The sequence below is a fragment of the Hydra vulgaris genome, chromosome 11 (genome assembly GCF_038396675.1).
Source record: "Hydra vulgaris chromosome 11, alternate assembly HydraT2T_AEP".
In the NCBI taxonomy this organism is placed as follows: Eukaryota; Metazoa; Cnidaria; class Hydrozoa; order Anthoathecata; family Hydridae; genus Hydra; species Hydra vulgaris.
In genome coordinates, this window is record NC_088930.1 from 25,223,097 (window position 1) to 25,248,949 (window position 25,853).

At 28.8% G+C, this 25,853-nt stretch overlaps 1 protein-coding gene and 1 long non-coding RNA gene across 2 annotated transcripts in view; both read right to left on the bottom strand.

Annotated features, from left to right (window-relative positions):
• Positions 1-359: 359 nt before the first annotated feature.
• Positions 360-2,211, bottom strand: LOC136087540 (uncharacterized). The gene is made up of 3 exons (XR_010641857.1): positions 2,081-2,211; positions 1,894-1,947; positions 360-1,798 (listed from the first exon to the last, which is right to left on the bottom strand). It is a non-coding gene; the product is annotated as an uncharacterized LOC136087540 (long non-coding RNA).
• Positions 2,212-3,243: 1,032 nt separating this feature from the next.
• LOC101236679 (kinesin heavy chain) overlaps positions 3,244-25,853 on the bottom strand; it is a 59,211-nt gene continuing 36,601 nt past the window's right edge. The window contains exons 10-29 of the mRNA XM_065810569.1: positions 25,515-25,564; positions 25,298-25,396; positions 24,951-25,126; positions 24,779-24,847; positions 24,360-24,671; positions 22,689-22,733; positions 22,500-22,598; positions 22,288-22,383; positions 6,309-6,426; positions 6,134-6,210; positions 5,829-5,938; positions 5,646-5,685; positions 5,505-5,566; positions 5,262-5,394; positions 5,078-5,182; positions 4,814-4,963; positions 4,277-4,653; positions 4,008-4,128; positions 3,684-3,825; positions 3,244-3,608 (exon numbers count right to left, since the gene is read on the bottom strand). Of these exons, the coding sequence (XP_065666641.1) occupies positions 3,559-3,608; positions 3,684-3,825; positions 4,008-4,128; positions 4,277-4,653; positions 4,814-4,963; positions 5,078-5,182; positions 5,262-5,394; positions 5,505-5,566; positions 5,646-5,685; positions 5,829-5,938; positions 6,134-6,210; positions 6,309-6,426; positions 22,288-22,383; positions 22,500-22,598; positions 22,689-22,733; positions 24,360-24,671; positions 24,779-24,847; positions 24,951-25,126; positions 25,298-25,396; positions 25,515-25,564 (2,431 nt within the window). The 3' untranslated portion in view covers positions 3,244-3,558. The remainder of the gene's footprint in view (positions 3,609-3,683; positions 3,826-4,007; positions 4,129-4,276; positions 4,654-4,813; positions 4,964-5,077; positions 5,183-5,261; positions 5,395-5,504; positions 5,567-5,645; positions 5,686-5,828; positions 5,939-6,133; positions 6,211-6,308; positions 6,427-22,287; positions 22,384-22,499; positions 22,599-22,688; positions 22,734-24,359; positions 24,672-24,778; positions 24,848-24,950; positions 25,127-25,297; positions 25,397-25,514; positions 25,565-25,853) is intronic.

Here is a 25,853-nt window from a genome sequence, read left to right on the forward strand (position 1 = left end):
TTTTTGAGTTAATTGCTTTGATCTAATTTTAAAGTAAAAAAAAGTTTGATATGCTTCACATGTTATTTTATTATCTGGTTCAAATTCTAATTTTTTATGTGCTTTTGACTATCCACCAATAATGAATAAGAAATTTAATATATATTGAAAGATCTATTGAAATCTAACAATCAGGAATTAGTTAATAAAAAGTTTTTATTTTCCTTCCTTGTATATGTTTTTGTCTTTATGAGGACAAAATATAAATACTTCATTAGTATATTTTTTATATGTCAGAAGCAGTATTTCTTACTTATATTTATATTGCGAATTAAACAACTGCAATTATAAACAAAAAATATTAAAACTCGTTCTTAAATAAAATTTTGATGCGTTTTTTGTGAATATGTAAATGTAAATGGATAAATAAAAAGACTTAAGGCCGTGTTTTATAAATAGGCCATGGTATGTATGTATCTATTTACATTTGCGATGACTAACGACTCCATCTATAGCAGAGTGTATTATTTGCATATTGAACAAAATGATTCCTAGTTTTGTTTCATAGTAAGGGGCTTACTAATAAGCGTCGGTACACTGTCGTAAACTGCTTAGTTAATGGATTATTGTTAAACCCACCATAACTTTACTGAAGAACATTTTAATCTGGTCTTAACTCAGTTTGTATGTTAACAAGTATTTAAATCGACTTTCAAGTGATTAGATCAAATCTTTTTCGATTTCTCGATGGAAAAAATGTTTGTGATTCGTTTTATAATTAATTTACTAGCAACGTCTATCAAGCTGTGCCATAGCAGATTGATAAACTTTGCAAAGTTTTTCAAAAGATTAAAATTTCTAAAACTATATCAATAAAATTCCAACTGTTTGGTAAATCAAAACCTTTCTCATAAGCTTCATAAAAATGATCAACCTTCAAATTCATACATTTTTATTTTATTTTCACAAAATTCAAATGCATCTGCAACAGTTTCACTTTAAGCTATCAACCTCACCTTTATTTTTGTTGCTGTCATTCCACATGGTGTTTTTTTTAAGTTTATTTGCAGCTTGAGTTCCTTCCTTTGAAATAATAGATTTTATTAAAGAGATATTTGTTTCATTCTTTGAATTAAGTTCATATGTTAAAAACATGCTACTGTGTATGTATCTACTATGAATTGTAAAACATGCTACTACTTATCATCAAACATTTATTAACAGCAACTAATATTAAAACAAACATCTCCTTTGCAATACCAACAGCCATCATTAAAACCATATGACTTATGTGTATCCTAACTAATTTGCTTCCAAATATACAGCTTAAACTGTAATCGTCCATCTTCAAAATGGACACAATTTAGTATATTAGTGCTAATGGCAGTGTTAAAGTATCTGAATAAGGAAGACAAGTTTCAAAAAACTACCTGACATAATCACATACTTTAGCTAAATAAAAAAACATTGATAATGCAAAAGTAGCTAATTAGACGTTTTTCTTGCAACCAATTGATTTTTTTAAGTCTTCGTTTTTTTTGCATTACACATTTAATTTTTTTGTAATTTATAAGCATTAGCAACCAGAATATCACTTTTTTGTTGACACTTTGTTTTCTTAAACGTATTTTTTACTTGTTGCTGGTTTTAATGCTCAAGAAAATCACAGACTATTAGTATTGCCGATATTTTCAAAGACAGTAAGCATGTTTTGTTTTCATCTCAGAAATCTTTGCTTTCATTGCAAAAAAGATTGGAGGAAATACAACTTATTGCGTGCTGCTATTTTAACTGGATTCGCAGGAATTCTTTTGATAATCTAAATGATTGGCAAGCTTTTAAAATGTAAAAAATAAACTTCTATTGAACCTTTAAGAACAAAATGTTTAAGCTATACACAAACTATATTCCTACCTATAATAGCTGCTTGAGAATTCTTTAGCAGATTTAGTTATACATCCAAAAGCACTATATGAATTTCAATTTAAATACTAAATCCTTTAATATATAATACAATAATATATGCCTTCCAGTATTTTATCAAAATAAAAAAAATGTCAAAATTTATCTATGAAAAACTAAGTTTTTAAATAAGTCTAACCTGATTCTGTATACATTATTTTCATTGGTTGATTTTAGTACTATTAGTTTCCCTTTTAAATCAAGTTTCTTGTATTCGTGTTTGCTTTCTTTCTTCGATAAAATAATTTTTAAGTAAACATTTTTTACTTAAAAAATTAAAATTGAATAATAAACAATTAAATTGGAATAATAATACATTGTTAATTATAAACTATAATTTATAGGGAAATTTGTTTAAGAAAGTTTAATTAAATTTAACAACCAGAATTCTGCAAATAAACTTTTATAACAAATGATTCTAATGATAGAAAGAACTATATGACTTCAGTTATTAATAAAACATCGTCAAAAAATTTGACGTATACCTTCGTATATAAAAACTGTAAAAAATCGTAAAAACTTAAATTCGAATTTGTGCATATTTACATGAACTTGAACATATATACAGAGCAGAAACAGATGATATGAACATATAAACTTTTAGATTAGGAAAAGCATTTGGTGTTTTATGTTACTGTCGTTTTTAACTTTTATTAGTGTACGAGATGAAAATTTTATCACCAACGATAACAATATAACAACAAAATAATTTTAATTTTGTTAAAATATTTTGAATTAGATGCAATGGTGATTTGTATTCCATAATTTAAATACGTGTAATAGATAGACGTTGAGCGCATATCCACGATGTTAATATATATTTTGTTATACATACATACATACATACATACATACATACATACATACATATATATATATATATATAAATCCCATGCATTATATTTAATGATACATATCATAAACATTTTAACATCAAGCAATATTTCATAAATTAGATTTACCACAATTCACAGTAACTGTTGAAGGACGGAAATAAAAAATTCGTTATCTTAATAATTTATATCTTTATGAAAAATGAAAATTAATAAATAATATTCAATATACGATATTCAATTAATTAGCCAATAACAACTACTCTTATTATAAATCAATAGTTGCAGCATAAATGCATATAAAAAAACATATATTCTTTCGGCGAATTTTTAAAACAGTAGTCGAATTTAAAAACAGAAATGATTTGTTTTCCAAACTTATACATATATGAATATATAGAAATCACCAAAAACTTGTTGATCAAACTGTTTGTTAAAGCTCAAGCCTTTATGTACTAGTACAAAAATATTTGAAGGTTATCTTTTTTACTATCTATGAAATATATTTACACATCACTGTATAGAAAAAGTAGTCATTTTAGTTTAAATACTCCGAAATATTCCTTGAACCTCGAAAACGGAAATACTTGATATACGAGAACTTCAAATTTAAGAAAATTAAAATTCTGTTGATTTTTACTTCAATACTTTAGGTCATAATGCTGGAAAATTACGCATTTCTCACATCAGTTGTTTAGCAATTCTCAGTTATGTCTGACGAAGTTTGACTTAATACAAACGCTCAGCTCAAAAACATAAATGATTTGCTTAAATACTGCTGATATTATCGAGGACTAAGTCCACGAGACGTTGGTATTCTTCGTTCCCACGGACCTAAAGCCAATTTAATTTTTTTTTTTACAAGTTTATTGAAAGAAAAAAAAAACACACTTTAAAAAAAAAACATACTTCCGTCGACTGACGAGTTTGATGATTGTGTGTTTGATCTCGATTTTCCTCCTGCAAGTAAAGCTTGTATTTCAGCTTCACGACCACTTAAATTATTTGAGATAGGTGATCGCGATACTGGTGACGGAAGACGTCTCGGAGTCTAAAAAAAGGAATGATGCTGAAACCATCTTAAAAAATTATATATATATATATATATATATATATATATATATATATATATATATATATATATATATATATATATATATATATATATATATATATATATATATATATATATATATATATATATATATATAACCTGATTTTAATTTTACTTACCTTTAAAGTTGAAGAATCAATCATATTTAGTCTATCCATACTGGCGCTTCCTTTTAAGTTCTCTTCAATTAATTGCATGTTACTAGTCGATTCGACAAACATGGAATTGCGTTTGTCATCGCTAAAAGTTATAAAAATTTGATATAGAAATACAAATATAGAAACAGATAATTGGACGTATTACGTATTAGAAACTGTCCGGGCATAATATTACAAGTTTATGTATCTAAATCAACAAGTTTGTCTATTTTTATATAAAATGCAGTTACCTTCCAGGCCTTCTAATCAGCGATCTAGTTGACATTTCAGCACCAACTGCTGTCTTGACTCGATGACTAACTCCAGTACCTCCAATTGTTACTGTTTCTCCTTCTCGGTAACCTCCTTTAATAACTGGCTGTGATCCACTCATTGGAATTATTGGTATTTTTGAAGGAGAAGAAGCGCGGGCAACAATCGCACCTTGCTGTTGACGAGGAAACTCTGAAGAACCATCTAACAAATTTATATTGTTTCCTTTTATTGTGGCACTGCCCGTATTGACGCCAGCGGTCAGTTGACCAGGTCGAATTGGCTTGGCAATTTGAGGTTGATTGTTTCGCCGACCATTTTGACTTTTGTTAAATGCTTGTTTCCAGCGTTCAACCTGTAAAAACATCTCAATATTTTGCACTTTTTTTTGTTTTTAAATCGTAGAACCTAGTCGTTCGTGGCGTCGAACCACGAACTACTAGGCTCTAAACCAGAACTCTAACCATTACGCCACGGCTACTGAAATTATTCCTAAAATTATAAAAGTTATTTACCTCTTTAATATAACGTGACCTATCTTTCATGGCGCCATCTTTAGCGTCTTTTAGAGCAACCTCCAATGCCTTTACGCGCTCTTGAGTAGCTTTCAATCGCTTCTCGAGCTTCGGCAATTCTAGACGCAAGTCTGCGTTGTCTCTCACAAGCTAAATCAAAAGTTAAAAAAAATAAGAAACTAAAAGGATGTAGTATAAAAAAGTAACTTTAATAAAGCATCTGGTATTCATATTTATTCATATTTCATAATGTTTTTTAATAACCTGTTTGTGCACTTTGGTGAGCTGCTCTAAGTTGTTCTCTAAAAAAGAAATCTTCTGTTTTTGTGCTTGACTGTTAGTTTCATCTCCATCTGCATCATCTGATGCCTTAAACATTTAGGAGAACAAGATTAAAAGGCAGTTATAGTACTAAAACAAATTGAAATATGTTAGCTGAAATACCTACCACTTTCATTCTTGCTTGCAGATCTTTTACAAACATCTGTCGCAATTTATTTAAAGTTGCTAACTCTCTAGCAACAGTTTCTTCCAAACCTTGCAGATCTTTTTGAGCATGTTCCTTCTTTGTGTTCAATGTCCTAAGAAAAAAAGAAAAGTAAAAAAAAGAAAATTCATCCCACGATAAACCTGCAATATATATATATATATATATATATATATATATATATATATATTTATATAGGCTTACTCCAGCTCCTGGTTTTTAGATTTTAGAGCATGCAACGCAACCAAGAGTTTTTCATTTTCGGTCTAAACGTAAAAAAACAATTATTTTGACATAACGCATAATAACTTTTTTTTTATTAAACAAACGTGTCTAAAAACCTACTTTAATTTGCTGTTCTTCTAGACTTCTCTTTTGATTTATTCTGTTAAACAAAATAGTAATAAAAACTAAATATGTAATGTATATGTGGTCATGTATATGTATTTAGAAACATTATCATGACCACAACTTTAATTACTTAACTAAATTTCAAATTTTAAAAAATAATTATAAATAATTTCGTACTCTTTTAAATCACTAATAATAGTTGATTGGTTTTGAATTTCGTCACGAAGAAGAGCAAGCTGTTTGGCATGGGCTTCTCCATGATGTTTCATCTGAGCTTCTAATGCTTCCTTTAAGAAACAAAAACTGACTCAGCAAAAAAGCATAATCGAAAAAAAAAAAAAATTATATAATTTTGTATTTAATTGCAATAATAGCAGAACTTAAACACTAATCAGTGAAACAAGATGTTTTCTACCTTGATTGTTTTGATTGGCAACAATCACAGAGTTTAAATACTAATAAGTGAAACAAAAGTTTGTTACCTTGATTGCTCTTGCATCCATTAAACCTTTTGCCTGCTTTTCTTCTCGATCCTTTAGAGAAGCAATCTGCATTTGCTCTACATTAAAACACAACAGTTAATAAAAAAAAACTTTACTATACAAAAAACTCGGGTAAGAAAAAAATTAAATTTTTTAAAAATGTTCTAGTAAATACCATTAGCGGTCTGTTTTGCAAGAGTTTCATTTAAGGTGTCTACTGCTTCTTCTAATAATCTCTTTTTTGCTTCAACATCTTTAATGCTTTCCAGTAACGTGACCATTTTCGCTTCATGCTGCAAAAATATTCAAAATAAATTAGTCTAAATAATAAAGAAAGATTTTAACAGACTATCATTATTGGAAATATTTTCAAAACTCTTATTCCCATCATGTGTAAAGCCTACCGGTGCTATATACAGTTAACATTAATTTTTATTTTTGGAAGTAACTTTTACCGATAGTATGGCGTTGAATAAATACGAAATAAGACTTTTTTTTAAGCACCCTCCATTTGTGAAAAAACTCATAAAGTTTTTTTTTTTTTTTTTATAAACTAAATAAGCTTTTATAAAAACTACAAAGACTTGACAAATGCTCATAAACCAACGCTGAATAAACTTTTTTAGGAAACAAAGCATTTTTAAACAATTTAAAAAGTAATCTTTTGCATCACTTAAGACAATTTTATAGAGAACATTATAACTTTAAGTGAAAAAAACATGGTTTTTAGGTAATTTATGGATTTAAACACTTTGCAAAAGTTCTAGCTCTTTTGATGTATAATCAAATGTATCAGCGATGCATTTAAGACATAACAATTTTGTACTTAAATTCCAAGCAAAACAATTTCACGATGACAACAAAATTAAAGCACGTAATGAATCGTGAAAAAGTAAAGAAACCCAGAACATATTTCGGACATAGTTACGCGTTATTAGTATTCAATGATAATCTAGATCATATTTTATAAATCCGGAAAACATTTTCCAAAAAAAAAAATTCGGAATTTATTTCCTTTATAATTGTCCTAATTTAGCTTTAAGTTGAGGGCTTTCTCAATTTTTTCAAAACTTCACTTTTTTTTTTAATGGGTAATGACTAAAAACGTTAAAAAACAAATAAATTCTAAAAAAATATATATTTAAATTTGTATTTACAGAAAACGTTCTGGAAATCCAGAAAAACTAAAAGTTAAAAGATATATTCAGAAAAAAATAATCCCTGAAATATACCGTGTGTTGAGTGATGTGATCTAACAGAATGCAGCAGTAAAGCCACATATTACTAAACATAATTTAGGTAGTATCTAGAAGCCGTCAAATAATATAAATTAACCTTATAATCTCACTAAAACAAGGTAATGAATTCAAATTTTATATATATATATATATATATATATATATATATATATATATATATATATATATATATATATATATATATATATATATATATATATATATATATATATATATATATATATATATATATATATATATATATATTCAAGACAAATTTTATTCAAAACTAGGTCTATAAATATTATCATTGAAAAATAATTTCATTATAATAATAATCATTTATTCAAGATACTAGAAGTTGGTTATTAGTTTAAACAATCAAGATAGTTCCGTAAAATATCTGATCTGCAAGTTAAAAAATTAGATCGTTAAAAGGAAAAACACTGAAGATCTTACAGTGGACTACAAACAGTTTTTTAAAATTTATTTAAAATGTAATGCCTATCAAGACATTTATGATATATAATTTAATATAAATTAATTGCGGTATATTCATGGAATTTTAGCTTTAATTTCCAGACCTGTGAAATCTCAAGTTCTATTGTGCTATTTTTAAGTTAGGACTATGCTTGGTGTTGGAATTCTAATTACTATTGCAAAGACATTTTTTTTTTTTTTTTCTATTTTTCAAGGAAATAGAAAAGAAAAGAGCTACTACTATTAACATTACTTTTACTTTTTAAATGGAGAACATTATCACTTTACGTTAAAAAAAAACACGTAAGTTACCTAAACTTATGCATTTTAACAATTTGTAAAAGTTCTAGTTTTTTTGATCTATAATCACGTCTAAATGAAGGACGTTTTTAAATTTTATTTAAAACAATTTGAAGCAAACCGGCGGAACAAAATCCTAAAGATCTTCAAAATAAGACCTTATGAAGAAATAAGACCTTTTGAAAGTCTTAAATTCTGTATGAAAAAAAAAAAAAAAAAAACTTAAATTTTTTTAAAACACAAGAAGAAATAGTTGTAATAAAATAAATTTTTATATATTTCATTTCATTTAAAACCTAAGTTATATAGATTGTTATAAATTTAAATTAAAGGCGAATTAGTAAAACTAAATCTTTAGTTACTAATTCGACTTAACTGCGTTGAGCTTGAAATGAAATGCCCTGTGGAACAATTTTGTTTAATGAAAACAAGGTCTTTAAAGATAAATAAAATTTTCTAATTATAAATTTGGAAATGAAAAATTTTATTATATTGTATTACACATAATTGGTCATTCTAATTCTGCGGATGCTTGTATAACATGAGTTCTTTTTAGTTTTTTTACAGGCAATGATTCTGCTTCCAACAATGAACGCTCCTGTACATTGCTGTCATTTTTAGAATTCCTTTGTAGCTCGGCGCACTGGTAAATCAACTTATCTAAAGTATCACTTAATTCAATTACTTCGTTACCTTGACGATTAAGCCGGGGATTTTCAGAACGTCGAGTAAAGTTACAGGTGCTATAATGTGGTACTAGAATGTTGCTGATGTTATTTATTTTACTAAGCGCCTGACGCAACTGCATTATCTCCATTGCTTGCGATGAAATTTTTTTATTTTGCTCTTTAAAAATCTGTTGATGAAATTCAATAACTTTAAACATGCGCTGCAATTTTTGTCTCGAAAATTTTATTTCATTTATTATTTCACCTAAAGCTGTTGTAAGAACTTGAACGAGTTTTGTATGGTCTTCTGTTTGAGGAATGACGGAAATTAAAGACTCAATTAGTGGATCAAATTTTGCAGAAACGAAAGGTGGAACGCCGCTTTCATGTTTTATTTTTTCAATAAGCTGTCTTTTAGAACCGTTTAGTTCATCGTCATCAATATCGTTCAAGGGAGGTGGGGGAGGAAATTCAATATCCGTTATAGAAAAAACACTTTCATTGAGATTTTCTGAAAAATCATCCAAGGCATCAGTAAGGAAAACGCCCGATTCATCAGGCTTTTTAAAAATAAAATCTTTTTCTTGAGTCATATAAAAATTTCTATCGCCAACTAAATTTGTAGATCTCAAATCGACAGCGTTATTCCAGCTTTTAAGGGGCTTATTTTTAAGTATTTCATTTGCTTGAAGGTCTAGGGATAAAAATGTTTTATCTTCTTTGTGTAATTTCATAACACAGCCCTCTTTTGCCGTAAATGCACGCGATCCAAGTATCTTCTTAGATGCATTCTCTGTATCGTTTTGAACACAAAGAGAATTCTTATCGTTTTTAGCTTTCTGTAATTCATTTAACGACGTCACTATAGGTATTTTAGTAGGAGTGTTAGAAGCAAAATTCAAATAAACTTGGTATTCTGCGCCAAAAACTTCCTGAGCTAATGTTTCTAATGATTTACTAAATCGTGATTTATCCAACTCTTTTCCAGAAATAGTCACCAACTCTGGGTCTGGGTTTACAAGATCGGATACGGATTTTTCTTTCGATAATGTGACTTGAGGGTGTATTTTATGAGCATTATTTAGTGATTGTTTACCGCCATCTTGAGAGTGTGCTTTATCAAGAAGTGACAAACTTCGATTTTTATTTGAGTTACAACATGTCGAAGAACAAATTCCATTGATTACAACTTTGTTTTCAACACATTCTGAATTGTCTAATGTTGTCGTTTTAGTATTAGGCGAGCTATAAGGAGATTTAAGAAAGTCAGAGATACTTAAATTTCCAATTTGAATTGCTTCTAAAACACTGTCTTCAAACATATTTCCAGGAATATGTTTCTTTGGATCGCCAAGGCTCTCAAAAGAATTGCCGTTTCTGCTCATTTTTTGATTATCGACTAACTCCAAATCACGGGAAGATAGGGGTTCTAAAATTGATTTATTAGCTATCTTTGATTCGTATTCTCCTTTTTCTTTAAAAGCTGTTAAACCACGATCTAAACTTTTTGTTCTTTCTTTATGATAAGACTCATCAGCTTTACTTTGGCTTTTCTTTCGAAGACTGGCACGACGACAACGGAAAAACTTCTCGAACATTTTGTTACAAACAATTAAATGAACGCTAATTACTAAGCTACTTTGTACAGTTATCAATAAAAAATAATAATAGAATGTTTCTTATAGGGATAGAATACTGCGTACATATCAGTTAAAGATAAGGTAACTTTCAAAAAAACATTTACGATTTATCAATAAGCTTTTTATAATTCATTGCACATTAGGATTAACATATTGAGAAAAATTTTCTTTTCAATTTTTAGTAAATAACTTCATTGTACTTCTTCTCTCAGCAAGGTTCATGTTTATCTAAAGGCTTTCAAATTCTTTAGAATATCATTACAATAACTTTAATAAAATTAATACTATGAAAGTTAAAGCTTTTCTCGTTTGCTTTAAAATGATCAAGGCAACAACTACTACACTCGAATAAATAAATTAAAAACAGTAATAAACAGATGTCGTTCCTTCTTATTTAAACCCTAAATATAGTTGTCAATATTTTAAACATAAAAATATTTATTATTTAACAACATATAACTAGATTTTTGAACATGCAAATAATTATTTTTTTAACCAAAACTTTTCGTCTTTGTACATGAAGGTTAAGCTCATTTTAAGTATAATAAAAAAATTATTATTCCGCAGAATTGTTTAATTCTGGACAATTTGGTGCGCTTTTAAAAAATAATCAAAATAACTCGACGGTAGCAAAAAACTAAAACCGCAATTTAAAAACACAGCAATTTATGAAATTTTTATAAGATTTGACTGCGATATTTCAAGTCGATCTCCATATTCGTGAAATTTTACTCTACATTTTATCAAATAGAAGTGTTCCTAGATCCCAATAGTGCAATTATGAAAGTTAATTAGCGTTTCTTAAGAATTTTTAGTTGATTGATTATAAAATTTTCTTATCAGAAGTGTTTACTGACCAATTTTATGGAGCAAAGAAAAAATAGTTAGGCTGGGAAAAATATAAAACTATTTTTCCCAGCTTACATTTAATGAATGGAAAAAAAACGCCAGTTGCGCCGATATTAAATTTTTTCTGATTAAACTAAATAAAATTTTGCATTATAAATATGCAACGTTATTTAAATCTCTAGTTACCTCATAGTAACAATAATCTTTTTTCGGTAAATATTGCAAACAGATGAAACGCGTTGCGTAATTAGTTACAGTCATGGCGTACTTTATAACAGGCCTATTCACCGTGCGGATGACGTCATAAACTGGAGGCGAACATTTTGTATTTCCTATATTCATTCTGTAACATAAAGTCGAAGTCCTTTCTAAATTATTTAAATCAATTTTAAAATTTTTAGTTTACTTTGTTATAAACATGGGTCGTAAATGCTGTGTTACGAATTGCAACGGCAATTATGATAAAAGTTCCAAAGAAAAAACTTTTCGTCTTCCTCGAACACCAGAAGAAAGAAAAAAGTGGTTGGCTGTTATACCAAGAAACAACATACAAGATAAGAAAGACACCGTTGTTTGTGAAAGGCACTGGCCTGTTGGATACATTTCGACAAAAGATTATGGCAAAGAAAGACCATGTGATCCTCCATCTGTGTTCAAGTGTGTAAAACCAAGTTTAATACCTAAACCATCTGGTTGTCCCAGAACAACTTCAAGATCACATGCAGAAACTAGAAATATTCAACCTGACGAGTTGTCTGCTTTTAATTTAAAAGATGTTATAAAATCTTTTAATGATCTGAAAACAAACATAGAAAACTATAAATTTAATGGAATTGATATATTTAATACTAAAACAGAAAATCAAGTTTTGATTCAATTGTTAGAGTATGTTCATGACACAGGTGTTCCATTGTTTCTTCTAAAAATAAATAATAATTTTCAGTATGAATCTTTTCACTTTGGAGTCAAATGCTTAATAAAAACACTCTCACAGAACAGAATTACCTTATTGAATAGATGGTCGAATATTGAAGAAGCAGTTCGATTTTTAAATTCATATGAGATAAGCAGTAAAAAAAAAATTATTCAACAGCAACTTTTTTCAATGAACGATAAACCTGTTACAGATAAAAAGTATTCTGTTGAAACAATGATTAGAGCTCTTGAGTACTTTACAATGTCACGTGCTACATATAATCGTCTTCGAGAAGACTTTGAACTTCCTAGCATAACAACATTAACAAGACTAACATCAAAAGTAAAATCTATTCATGAGGATATTTATCTACAAAAGATTTTTTCAAATTTAACAGACATTAGACATAAAAATTGCATTCTTCTATTAGATGAAGTTTATGTAAAGACTATGTTGCAGTACCATGGGGGAACAGTTTTTGGAAAAGCAGTTAATAATCCAAATGTTCTTGCAAATACTGTTTTAAGTTTTATGGTTATTACTTTGTTTGGTGGACCTAAATTTTTATGTAAAATGCTTCCTGTGTGTGACATTGATTCAAATTTTCTTTTTGAACAAACTACTTTTCTTTTATCTGCGATAAAAGCAGCTGGTGGTCATGTTATTTCTATAGTTTGTGACGGTAACAGGGTAAATCAAGCTTTTTTCAAGAAATTTGAGACAGATGGCGTACCTTGGCGAACAAAAGATAATATATATCTTCTGTATGATTTTGTGCACCTTTTAAAAAACATTCGCAATAATTGGATCACTGAAAAGTCACAGGAACTTGAATTTTTTGTTAATAAAGAAAAAAAAGTTGCCAAATGGTCTCATATTGTAGCATTGCATAAATTAGAATCAAATCAAATGATTAAAATGTCTAAACTTACAAATGTTGCTGTGTTCCCCAAATCAATTGAAAGGCAAAAAGTTTCAATTTGTCTGAAAGTATTTTGTGAAGAAACAGTTTGTGCTTTAAAATGTCACCCAGAGTTAAAAAATGTTGATGATACTATTTCTTTTCTTTCAATAATAACTGAATTTTGGAGAATTGTTAATGTTCATAGCCTTTATGCAGATGTACATATGCGTGATCCAAATCGGTCTGCTATTTTCTCTTCTGATGATTTTAATCTTCAAAAGCTGTTAGAATTTGGAAACATGGCTAAGCAAATGTGCTCTTCTCAAATAGTTTGTTTTAAAAGTTTCACTAAAGATACTTCTAAAAGTATCTATCACACTTTTAATGGTCTTGTGGAGTTATCAAAGTTTCTCTTGTCTGCAAGTCATAAGTATGTTTTACTTGGAACATTTACAACTAATCCTTTAGAAAAGCGGTTTGGAAAACTGAGACAGGGATCAGGAGGTACATATTTTATCACTGTTCAACAAATACTAGAGAAAGTGGGTATCATAAAAACAAAACTACTTTTGCAATTAGACAAATATGGTGTTGATCTTGATTTTAATCAGGTCATTCTTGTGAAAGATGTGGTTTTTACTTAAATGAAGAAAAATGTTTGATATTTGATAATTTGCCAGAAGTAGAAAATATATTATCTATAGATGTCAAAATGACTCTAATTTACATAGCTGGTTATGTTGTCCGAAATGACAAAGATTCAGATGATTCATATTTTTATTATGAGAAATTTAGAGGTTTTACTGAAGAAATTAATCGTGGAGGATTAACTATACCTGGTGATTTAGTTTGTCAATGGATAATGTATTGCTATATTATGTTTCATGAAGTAGCTGATAATAGATGCATATCTTCTTTGTGCAATCTAATGATGCTTGTATCAGAATCCTATAAATTAAATATGAACAGAAACCATGGTGTTACACTTTCAAATGTTTTCTTTAAAAACTATTGTAATTTATATTCTCCAAGGTCTGAAAAAGAACAGAAACAAAAACTTATAAAACTTAGCGTTAAATAACAAAGGTCGAAAGCAACTGTTTTTTTTTTAAATTGAACTGTTAAATTTAAATAATTATACTGTATATAGCTATAATAGAATAAAAGAAAAAAGTCTTATTATTTTGTAATATATTTTAAATGCATTTTTTTTTGTTTATTATTATTTCTTCCTTAAAAATTAATTTTTATGTTCAGTTCAGGTTATTTTTTCTGTATTTTTTGTTTAAAAAACTCGCCTCCAGTTTATGACGTCATCCGCACAGTGAATAGGCCTGTTATAAAGTACGCCATGGTTACAGTTATTCATTTTGATCTCATGATGTTACCAAATTTATTTAAGAGTATAAGCAGAAAAGACTATTTGGCAGGTGGGAGGTAATCCAGTGGTGGAAGGTAATCGAAGATGGTATGATGAGGGGATAGTTTGGGAGAGGTAGCCCCTCCTTAGTGTACGTGGGAGGTTTGCAGAAATATGAATAAGTTGGTTTTTTCTATTGACTTTAATGTTAGATTGCCCACATCCTTCCCTGTATCAGAACCTTCTAGTTATACAGTTTTTGGGTTATGTACACTTTGTGGTGTAGTATAAATATTTAACTTTTTAAATAAAATACAAAATAGTTATGACTTTTTTAAATTATCAGCTATGATTTCCAAACATATTGATACATCCACATTTATATAATTTTCTTAACTTTTTTTTTTTATTGAATCAAACCATCAACTTTTAATTATTTTTTAATTTATTATATTTTTTATTTTAATGTTTTTTTTTTAAAACATGATAATAAATTTAAAATGTATCAATATTATGTAAGCTTTAGACTAAAAGTTGTTAATAATATTGTGAGTTGGCAACTTGAGACATTTTATATAAGAAGCTGCAATATTTATAATTTTTTAATAAAAATTATACTATAATCTACTTAAGGGGTCAGAGTAGCAACATCAGTTTTTTTATGTCTAATGACATCTGTCCAACAACATCTGAAATTTCATTGATGTCTAATAACATCTGTGTAAAAAGTATATGATTACTACAAATTTAGTTACATCTTTTCATTTATACTAAACATATTTACAGAATTTCATGAAATTATTATTAAATTATTATGCATTATTTTAACCAAATGTAGTTACATATGTTCTTTTTCAGATGAAGTTACATCTGGAAAAAATTATTAAATATTAATGTATTATTTTAACCAAATGGAGTTACATATAAGATTTTTTTCAGATGTAATTACATCTGGAAGAAATTCTTCCAGATGTTATTGAACTTAGAGAAAAATTACCAGATGTAGTTACATCTTCCTAAAGATGTTGCTGGGGGCCATTGAATTCCCAGATGATATTGGACAAATGTTGTTGGAATAAAAATAAAATACAGATGATCTTGGACTACTCTACAGGAGTTGGACAGATGTAGCAATCTTTTACATACTTAAGTAATAAACTTTGTTTTACTATATGTATCCCTATATTGTATAAAACAAAAAAATAGTAATAATAAATAAAAAATAAGGCTTGACTTCTAGAATTGAACTAGGCTGCTTGGGCACTCTGGTAATACCTAATAAACTTAGATTTACACAAAAGAACAAAACGCGACTAAGGATGTTATAGTAAAACAGCGCAGTGAGCCAGTGACTGGATAAGGGATATAAATTATTATTTAAAAAACAGAAGTAGGAGATCTTAAGCTCTTTTACGCGGCAATTTTCATTTAACTTAATGCGCTATTTTTTATTTAACTTAAAACTCAGTGAGGGAAAACTTCTGATTTTTTTTGTTTTGTTTATTTGTGATATTTAGTGTTGCATAATTTATGAACGATCCCTAAGTATAAAAAGTCAGACTTCGTGCGTCATAATGGCTCTAAAATGAAGTGAAGAAAATTGTGAAACCAGAAAGGAAAATCGATATTGTGCAATGATAAAGATTTTCAAAAAAGTAAGCCTTATTTGACGGTTTTATTTACAATTATTCAATATCCAAATCCGCAATATCAATTTAATAAACACAAATAAAATACAAACACTAAATTATTTATTGCAATAACACACAAAGATAGCCATTAAGTTTATATTATTTATACTATAAAATTTTCAACTTTCCCATGTCTAAAGGACGATCATTTCAGATATTAGTGTGTGTCCAAACAAGGGCCGGATTAAGGTATTGAGCTGCCCTAAGCATACAAGCTAATAAAAATTTCATAGGCGGGGGAAGGGTGAAGGCTTTTAATGAAAAAGCCCCGAAGGTGCCACTTGAGGTGTTCCTACCAGGGAGAAGCATGGGGTAGCCTAAGACTCCCCATCACACACCAGCTAGGGGCCTAGGGAATCGCTGCAAGCTTCCCCAGTGGTGTCTTAGAGAACCTATGAAGCCTAAATAATGCTCAAGTATATCTTATAATATAGTTAAATATATCTTTTACTATATATGATATTATTTAGTTTTGATACTTTTGAAATCATATTAAAAAGATCAAACACACTTAAAATACACAACTTGTCTTGAAATATGGGGACCTCTGATTGACCGGTTGTAAGCAGAGACAAAAATAGGTTTGAAAGCTGCATTTGTAGGTAAACTGACAGCACTACTGTGACAGAAGTTATGGCATAAAACTTGAAATAGTTAACTAGAGCTTTTTTCTAGCCTTTTTCTAGGACATTTTAAATGCTTTAGCCTTGAAAATGACCGCTCACCACTGTAATTAGTGACCATTAAAGTTAAAACTATACGCAGTGCTGTGTCAATGTTAGGAAAAACATTTTTATCAGTTGTGATAATGCTGTATAGCGCAGCAGATATTAGTTGTGGTGCAGGAAGAGTATTTTTTATTCGCTGGTACATATGAAACTACTGCAGCTCAACTGCCAAGTTGCTGTCTCGATTTTTTGGGTAAAATTCAATTAATTTCTTGGTGCATTTAACATAATAATCATGAGAAAAAGTAATGAAAACTTGTTAAAAAACCATTAAAACAGCATTGGTTGCAACAGCATATGCTTGCCATCTAGCATCTTAAAGTAATTTCAGCACCTTTTCGCTACAAAGAAAATCCAAAAGAATTTTCCAATGGCTTGTTGATGCAGAGAAAAACGTATAGAGCAACTATATTATGTAGAATAAGGTAACTGCCACATCACCACAGTCAACTACACTAGGACTATTTATTTTGTTCATGTTCAGCCACGCTCAGTGTACGGATGTGAGCAATGACTCTTTCCAGTATATGTTTCTAATATTCACACTCCTCCTTTATCTGAATAGTAAATGTGTGCTGTAATCTTTTACCTTGTCTGGTGGCGAAGTTTGGTAGCATGCAGTCTTGGTGAAACTGACTTTTTTTTCCATGATTGTCAATGCTGACAATGTTTGGCCAGTCACTGTATCCACCCTCAACAAACTGAGAGGAAGTAGCTTTAGAAGCAAAAAGTTTACAAGCAAAGCAATATATGAGTCCCTTTAGTTATAACACAAACACCATTCCTGTCGATTTTCCTTGCAATTAGCGTTTTTTCCAACAAGTGAGCAAAATCTTTTCTGCTTTGCGACATTAAAAACAAGAAAAGGTTTATCAAAAAGACCTTTCTGACAGCACACAGTGAAGCGAAATGGTCAAAAAGCGGCCAAAACTCAAAATTTTGTAAAGTAATAAACGTTTTTATTAAATTATTGTTTCATTCAAAAACAAACTTAAAAAGTGGGTAATTAAAAACTTTTCAAGTTGTAGACCCCTCCCCTTACCCCCTCTTCCCTACCCCTCCTCCCTTGAATTTTCAATGCAATTTTTTTTATTTTTTAGATTCTAGAAATTATTCTAAAAATATTTTTTAAGTGAAAAAAATATTTACCTTACTTATTAAGCATTAATATGTAATCCCTGATTATATATACTGATAAGTGAATTTTTACATGAAAAAGTGTAAATTTGAAAAGAACATTTATTAAGAAAAAAAAAACTATTCTCCTCTGAGGAGGTCCTGTACGTCAGGATCAAGGTTAGGACCAGAAAATGTCTTGGGGTTCCTGAAAGCAATCGAAGAGATGACAGGGTTGCTTCTTATTAGTAAATAATGGAATTGGTTCTGCATCACATTAATTCTAGATATTTTGCATGTGTGATTGAGTCTTGCATTTCGTATGGCCTTACTTTGTGCTTCCTGAGCCTCCTCCGAATACGCTCCAATGGAAAGATCCAAATGCTCAGCAATTAAAAATGCATGTTCCAGAACCTTATGAAGTGTAGGTGGCATAATGTACCAAGAATAGGTTTCCACAATCAGCTCTAAAGTTTTATAACAGTATGCTTTAAAAGCATCCAAGTTCAGGTGGAATCCACTGCAAACAGAATTTAATATGTTTCTTAGTCTTAAAATGATGTCCAAACTAACTCCTGTTATTTCAGAGAAAGATTCTGCTGCTAGAAATGCCCTCCTTGCAGTGTTCCTGTATTAGTATTTCCAAATCCCTGCTTAGGAGTATCAACCACTAAGCTTAACACCTCTCTAAACTTTCTTTTGATTTTTTTTTCTCGAGATTTTACATATAATTTATCTTCTGGAGATCGGTACTGGTATATTTTAATATCCATTTTATATGCCAGTTGTAGAATGAATTCAAAAATTCATATCCATTAGTGCAGTGTTGATAATCCTAAAGCTATAGCTTGCTTATTGCAAACTTTTTCTCTAATTATATCCAGCTTGTTCATTTTACTAGGCTTGGCAGAACAAAGATTTCAAGATTGAGTTGAGTTTGTATCTGTTATAGCATTCACTGCCTCGCCATCCAACATGGTCATCTCAATTTTTATTTTTATTTTTGCTTTCTGGTTAGAGAAGGGGATTTCAAGTTCAAAATCTTGAAGACTTTCTATTTGCTTCCTAACATCTAATTCTTCAGCTCTTGTTGACTCTTTTTTTTCTTTTTGGTATTGCAGGTGAAGAGGCCTGCTAAAGTGGGGGCTTACAGTGATGGCCCCTATTTCCATTTTCAACGGAACAATTGCAGTTTGGAACAAGAATTTTTCGTTTTCAATTCCTGTTGAAAGATCTGTACAAACCTTTGATTGTATACACTTTGAGATGAGGCTCCATCCATTCCAGCTTTCATATAGAATTTTCCAGTAGTTTCCGATCCATCTAGACACTTTGTATCAGATATGTTTATAATTCTTGATAAAGTGTGATTCACCATTGACTGAACATAACATTTGGCAGATGTTTCTAAAATTTTTAATTTTTCAGGATAACATTTGGATTTTGCATCAAATATTACTTAGACTGAAGGGTATATCTCTGCATTCTGTTTTAGTGAAGAGTTTCTAATAACTTGATATTGTGAATAACTGAGATCGCAAATTATCTTTAATGCAAGGGCCTCTTCTGCTTTTATAATTATTGGATTCGTTTTTGTATTTTCAATAACTTTCTTGGCTAGAGCTGGATTTTTAACAGAATGTTTAATAACTTTTGAATAGTTTTTCTTTCCTGGGCTTGATTTAGCCCTCAACGCAGCAGCACAGGCAAGTTCTTTGATACAATGGTCACCAATCAAACCAAAAAAATATTTTTTATTTTTAGAAAAATATACTCATTTAAATAAAATTAGACACCAAAAACGTAGCATATAGATTTTAATATACCTGGATACCTTTCTCCTTTTAGTTCTCTCCGAACTATCAGTTCATGGTGTAGCTGGTTTTCCTGGTCTTGATGTGGGAGAAGCAGGTCTTGGGTACAGTTCAAACGCCAGCCATTCTTTCTTGCGTTCCTCAAATTGAGAGAAGGTTCTTCCGTGTTTTTCATATTTGATCTTGAGCTTGGCAAGAAATGTTTTAATCTTCCCTTTTAAATCTTTAAAGTTATGAACATTCATATTATTCTTCACTTTTTCTTCAACCACAGAGCACAAGTTGGGATTATTAATTCCAACTTCCTTGATTTTATACTTAAAATAAAATTTAATTTTATCAATAGAATTCAAATTTCATAAAAAAATCTTTTGGCATTCAGAAGTAATGACGACGTACAGTTTACAACCCTCTTATTGTGGGGGGGGGGGGAATTTTTTACACAGATTTTTTTTTTTTATACTTATGCCCATAAATCCATATCGGGCAATTTGGGGCCGCTGATTTTTTTTTTAGTTATCCATGATAACATTCCCTAGGATAAAAAAGTCATTTTAGGGTGGAACTCTGCGTAACTTTTGAGATATATTATTTTCAAAAACAATATTTATCGGAAAATTTATATTTTCACCTAATATTTTAATTACTCATTTGGCAAAAGCTATATTTAATTATTTAAGCTTTTTACTTTTGAAAAAGATAAAAGAATGCCTAAATAAAACTGTATGATAAAAAAAATAAAAATATCATCTAAATGAGTAAAAAAAAAATAAAAATTAGAAAAGTATAAAAAGTTCGCGAAATTTAGCAAACTTTTTTTACCTTCTACTAGGTAGGAAAAAATGCTTCTCTGACTAGGATAGTAGACATAAGAGAACCAAAATATATATTTTTCTTATCATTTGATATTTTTCTAATAAGTTGTAAAAAAAATTAATGAAAATGGTGTATTAAAAAAATTCCACTTTTTGAGCTTTTCGCTTCATAGTGCAGCAGTTCTTTTAAGGTCGGTAATAAGTGTGATGTAGATGAGACTTACATAATTTATATTATACCTTGGATTAAAATGTTGAGGTTTAAAACAGTATTTAATACTTCATATAGTATTATATAAGAACACTTAATGTGCTCATCAAACCCTGTAATTAGTGCTTTATGGTTATCAAAGCATCCTTTAAAAAAAAGCTTTCTAGATGGTGTTGAGTAACTCTAATAGGAAAGCCACTCTCTCATTTAGTAAATGTAATAAACTCTGCATAACATTAATAATTCTGTCATTTAAGACTATTATTTATACATTTGTTGTAGTTGTGACATATTGTGCATAAGTATTTATGTAAACATACACACTTAACACTTACTAGTCTTGTATTATTTGTAGAAAACAGTGTTTAAGCCAATTTACCATTATCAATATTTTGTAGAAAACAGTGTTTAAGCCAATTTACCATTATCAATATTTTGTAAAATTGAAAACAAATTTTTTTATAAAATTTAATTCATTATACAAAAGTTCATTATATTTAGCAAAATTATTTATTCAAGCTAGAATATTATTTTTCTTTTTTTTATAATAATATCTAGGAATTACACTAACCAATCATATTAAAGACTAAACAGTTTAAAAAAAAGCAACCACACAAATAGTTTTACCCAGTGAATCTCAATTTATATATATCTGACTGCTCATAATTATTAAAGATAATTACTTATAAATACAAATTTAAAAAAAAATGCAGATTTTAGCAATAATACTTTAATTGCAATGTGAGTTTTTACACAATGAACAATTTTTTTTTCTTCTAATTTTATGTCTCCTAAAAAGTTCTTACGGTCTTATCACAGAGCACCGCGGATGAGCATTTAATTGGAAGTTCACGGCTCCTTCCTAACCGATGTTGCAAAACTTGTAGTAATTATAAATTATATTTTATTCATCTGCTAATTTACCAGTTTATCAGTATACATTATAATTACAAGAATAACTTCTGATTATTATAATTTCTGAAAACTTAAAAGGTAATAAAATAGATAAATAAAATAAAAAAATATTTTTCCATTAAAATTACCATATTTTGTTATTCATGTATCTTTACTTATGCATATATATTACCCAACCCTCGGAATTAGGAAAAGTGAGGTCGACAATAAATTGCCGACCTTAAACTGTTGGAGATCGCATTCAGGTCAGCAAAAAAAATTGACACAAAGGGGTCTCCATAAAACATACAAGCAAAGTTGGTGAATTTTTGCCGACCTCAAATACTTTGAGGTCGGCAGTTAGGGTAGACATTGTCGAATGCTGACCCTAATTCCGAGGGCTGTATTACCAAATACCAAAACTAGGACATATCAATAATGCATGACCACCATGCTGTTATTTAATATAAAACTTATACTCATTACATATTAAACTGTTTTAAAAATTATACATAAAACAGAAAACTTACTTGTGCAATTGTAAGTTTATAACCTTGAATCTCTTTTTCAAATAAGTCAAGCTTTTCTTGATTTATTTGGCATGTTTCATTAAGTTGTTTGTTAAGCTTAAAAGATAAAAATAAGTTATAAAATATTACTAACTTTATTATATCATTAACTTTGAACAAATATCATTAACTTTAAACAAAATAATATGTTATTGAGACCTATATTGAATTACCTGAACCATGGTTTTAATCTCACTTTTCATTTTTGTTACATACAAACGAGCTACTGTAAATTCTTCATCAAATTGAGAAGCGCTTTCAATCTCTGGTCTCTAGAAAAACAATATTTGTGAAAAGAATTCTAAAAAAAGCTAGAAAAGCAAGAACGTAGTTAAGAAACTTAAAAGAAAAATTGAACTCACCTTCATACCAGCAATATTTCCACCAAGATGATTTCCGATCTCACTCTAATTAAAAGTTGTAATGATCAAATAAAATAAAAAAAATTTTTATAAGATATATCAATTCAAATTTGTTATTATCTTTTAGAATCTGTGAAAGTATCTTAAATATGACAAAGTACAGTAATAAATATACACAAGAACTAACCTAATCCATATATGCAATAACAAAAATATAACAAAAGTACACACAAGAAGTATGTAAAAGTAAAGTATACACAAGAAGTATGTAAAAATAAAGTACACACAAGAAGTATGTAAAAATAAAGTACACACAAGAAGTATGTAAAAGTAAAGTATACACAAGAAGTATGTAAAAATAAAGTACACACAAGAAGTATGTAGAAATAAAGTACACACAAGAAGTATGTAAAAGTAAAGTATACACAAGAAGTATGTAAAAGTAAAGTACACACAAGAAGTATGTAAAAGTAAAGTATACACAAGAAGTATGTAAAAGTAAAGTACAAACAAGAAGTTTGTAAAAGTAAAGTATACACAAGAAGTATGTAAAAGTAAAGTACACACAAGAAGTATGTAAAAGTAAAGTACACACAAGAAGTATGTAAAAGTAAAGTATACACAAGAAGTATGTAAAAGTAAAGTATACACAAGAAGTATGTAAAAGTAAAGTATACACAAGAAGTATGTAAAAGTAAAGCATACACAAGAAGTATGTAAAAGTAAAGTACAAACAAGAAGTATGTAAAAGTAAAGCATACACAAGAAGTATGTAAAAGTAAAGTACAAACAAGAAGTATGTAAAAGTAAAGCATACACAAGAAGTATGTAAAAGTAAAGTACACACAAGAAGTATGTAAAAGTAAAGTATACACAAGAAGTATGTAAAAGTAAAGTACACACAAGAAGTATGTAAAAGTAAAGTACACACAAGAAGTATGTAAAAGTAAAGTACACACAAGAAGTATGTAAAAGTAAAGCATACACAAGAAGTATGTAAAAGTAAAGTACACACAAGAAGTATGTAAAAGTAAAGCATACACAAGAAGTATGTAAAAGTAAAGTATACACAAGAAGTATGTAAAAGTAAAGTACACACAAGAAGTATGTAAAAGTAAAGCATACACAAGAAGTATGTAAAAGTAAAGTATACACAAGAAGTATGTAAAAGTAAAGTACACACAAGAAGTATGTAAAAGTAAAGTATACACAAGAAGTATGTAAAAGTAAAGTACACACAAGAAGTATGTAAAAGTAAAGTACACACAAGAAATATGTAAAAGTAAAGTACACACAAGAAGTATGTAAAAGTAAAGTATACACAAGAAATAATCTAATCCATAATAAATAAATAATAAATCTATACAATACACAAAAATAAATCTAAACACAATATAATTCACAATAATAAATCTTATCAGTATACAAAAGAATAAACCAAATATATATACACAATAATAAATGTAATCCATATACACAATAATAAATCTAATCTAAATACTCAATAATAAATCTAATCTAGATAAACAATAAGAAATCTAATTTTTATACTCATATACAAGTCTAATTAAATTTCACAAGACATCTAATGCAATCCATAAAATCCATAAAAATGTTTTGCATATGTTGAATGAACTATAACACATTTAGAAATATTTTAATATAACGTACCAATTCTCCAAGTAAGGTGTTAGTTATTTCAGTAACTTTTCGTGTCATAAGGTTCATTCTCTCTTGCAATGCTTCCAGTTCTCTTGACAGTGCTTGTTTACTATGCTGTTCCTTGGTCAAGTCCTCAAGAAGACTTTCGTTATCTTTTGTCTTTTGATCAACTTCTTGAAGTTTTTGATCATAATTAACAGCCAGCTCCTCGAGTGCTTGTAAAACTTCTTTTACTTCATTTTTAGACGCATCATGTTCTTTAGCAATTGAACCAACTTGACCTTCCAAACTCTCCGCATTTGCTTTTGTAAATATTAGATTCTATAATTACATGTAAGTAATAATAAAGGGTAAAACTTTAAATTTAATAAAAGATAAATATTCATGAGTAACACATAACTATTTTACAAAAATTATAATTTACATACTTCTTCCAAGTCAGCTAACTGCTGTCGAAGAGTTTCTATAAGATTTGATTGGGCTTGGATTTCATCATCCTTTAAAAACAATATTGATCAAACAAACCATTTGAAATAAAGTTTTTAAACCATGGCATAATAAAAAAACAGACAAACACTTTATGTAAAACAGTAATCTTACCCGCTCATCTAATTCTTTATATAATTTTGTGCGTTCAGCATCAAATTTGACTAACTCTGCATCAGTAACATGACTATGAGCCAAGGCTTTTTGTTGGTCAGTAGCTACTTCTATTAGTTCACTACTTCTTTTTTTATCAGCTGTATTTATTTGTTCGCCAATTGGAACACTTTCACCTAAACATAAAAGTTTTTAGTTGATATTATAGTAACTCAATCAAAAAAGCAGTCAAAAGCTTGTTTAGCTTGTTATGTTTAAAAGCTAGTTTAGCTTGTTATGTTTAAAAGCTTGTGCAATCAGAAACTGGTAAAGACTTATGTTTAGAACCACATTTATTCTAAAATTACCTTTTCGCCACCTGTTGACTTCCTTTTCAAGATGAGCTAACATGGCTTGCAACTTGGCATTTTTTTCTTTTTCTTTTTCATATCTTTTTTTCCATTCGTCTGTAATTAAATAAAATTAAACTGTGAAAAAAATTATATATATATTCAGTTGCAAATGAAATTTAAAATAAAACAAAACAACGCAAATGATAATTGTGATAAAAAGTTATTCTTAAACCTGCTGTGAGTTCTTCGTTTATTACAACAGTATTTTTAATTGTTTTTGCTCTAAAATGTAAAGAGAAAGAACATTAACTTTTTAATAAAAAAATAGATTGGGTATAAATGGAAAATAAACTAGGATTTTATACTAAAAGGAAATTATATTAAAAATTCAGAGACTAAATCCCATCAAAAAGATAAAGACTTAGCTCAACTTACTCAAGTAGACCTCTAGAGTTCTCACATCTGAGACCACAGATAATATTAAAACTGTTCTTGGAAAATTTTAAAAAGAAGCTACTGCACAGGAACTTATACATTGAAACAGGCCCAAAAAAATTCTTAAGGACTTCAC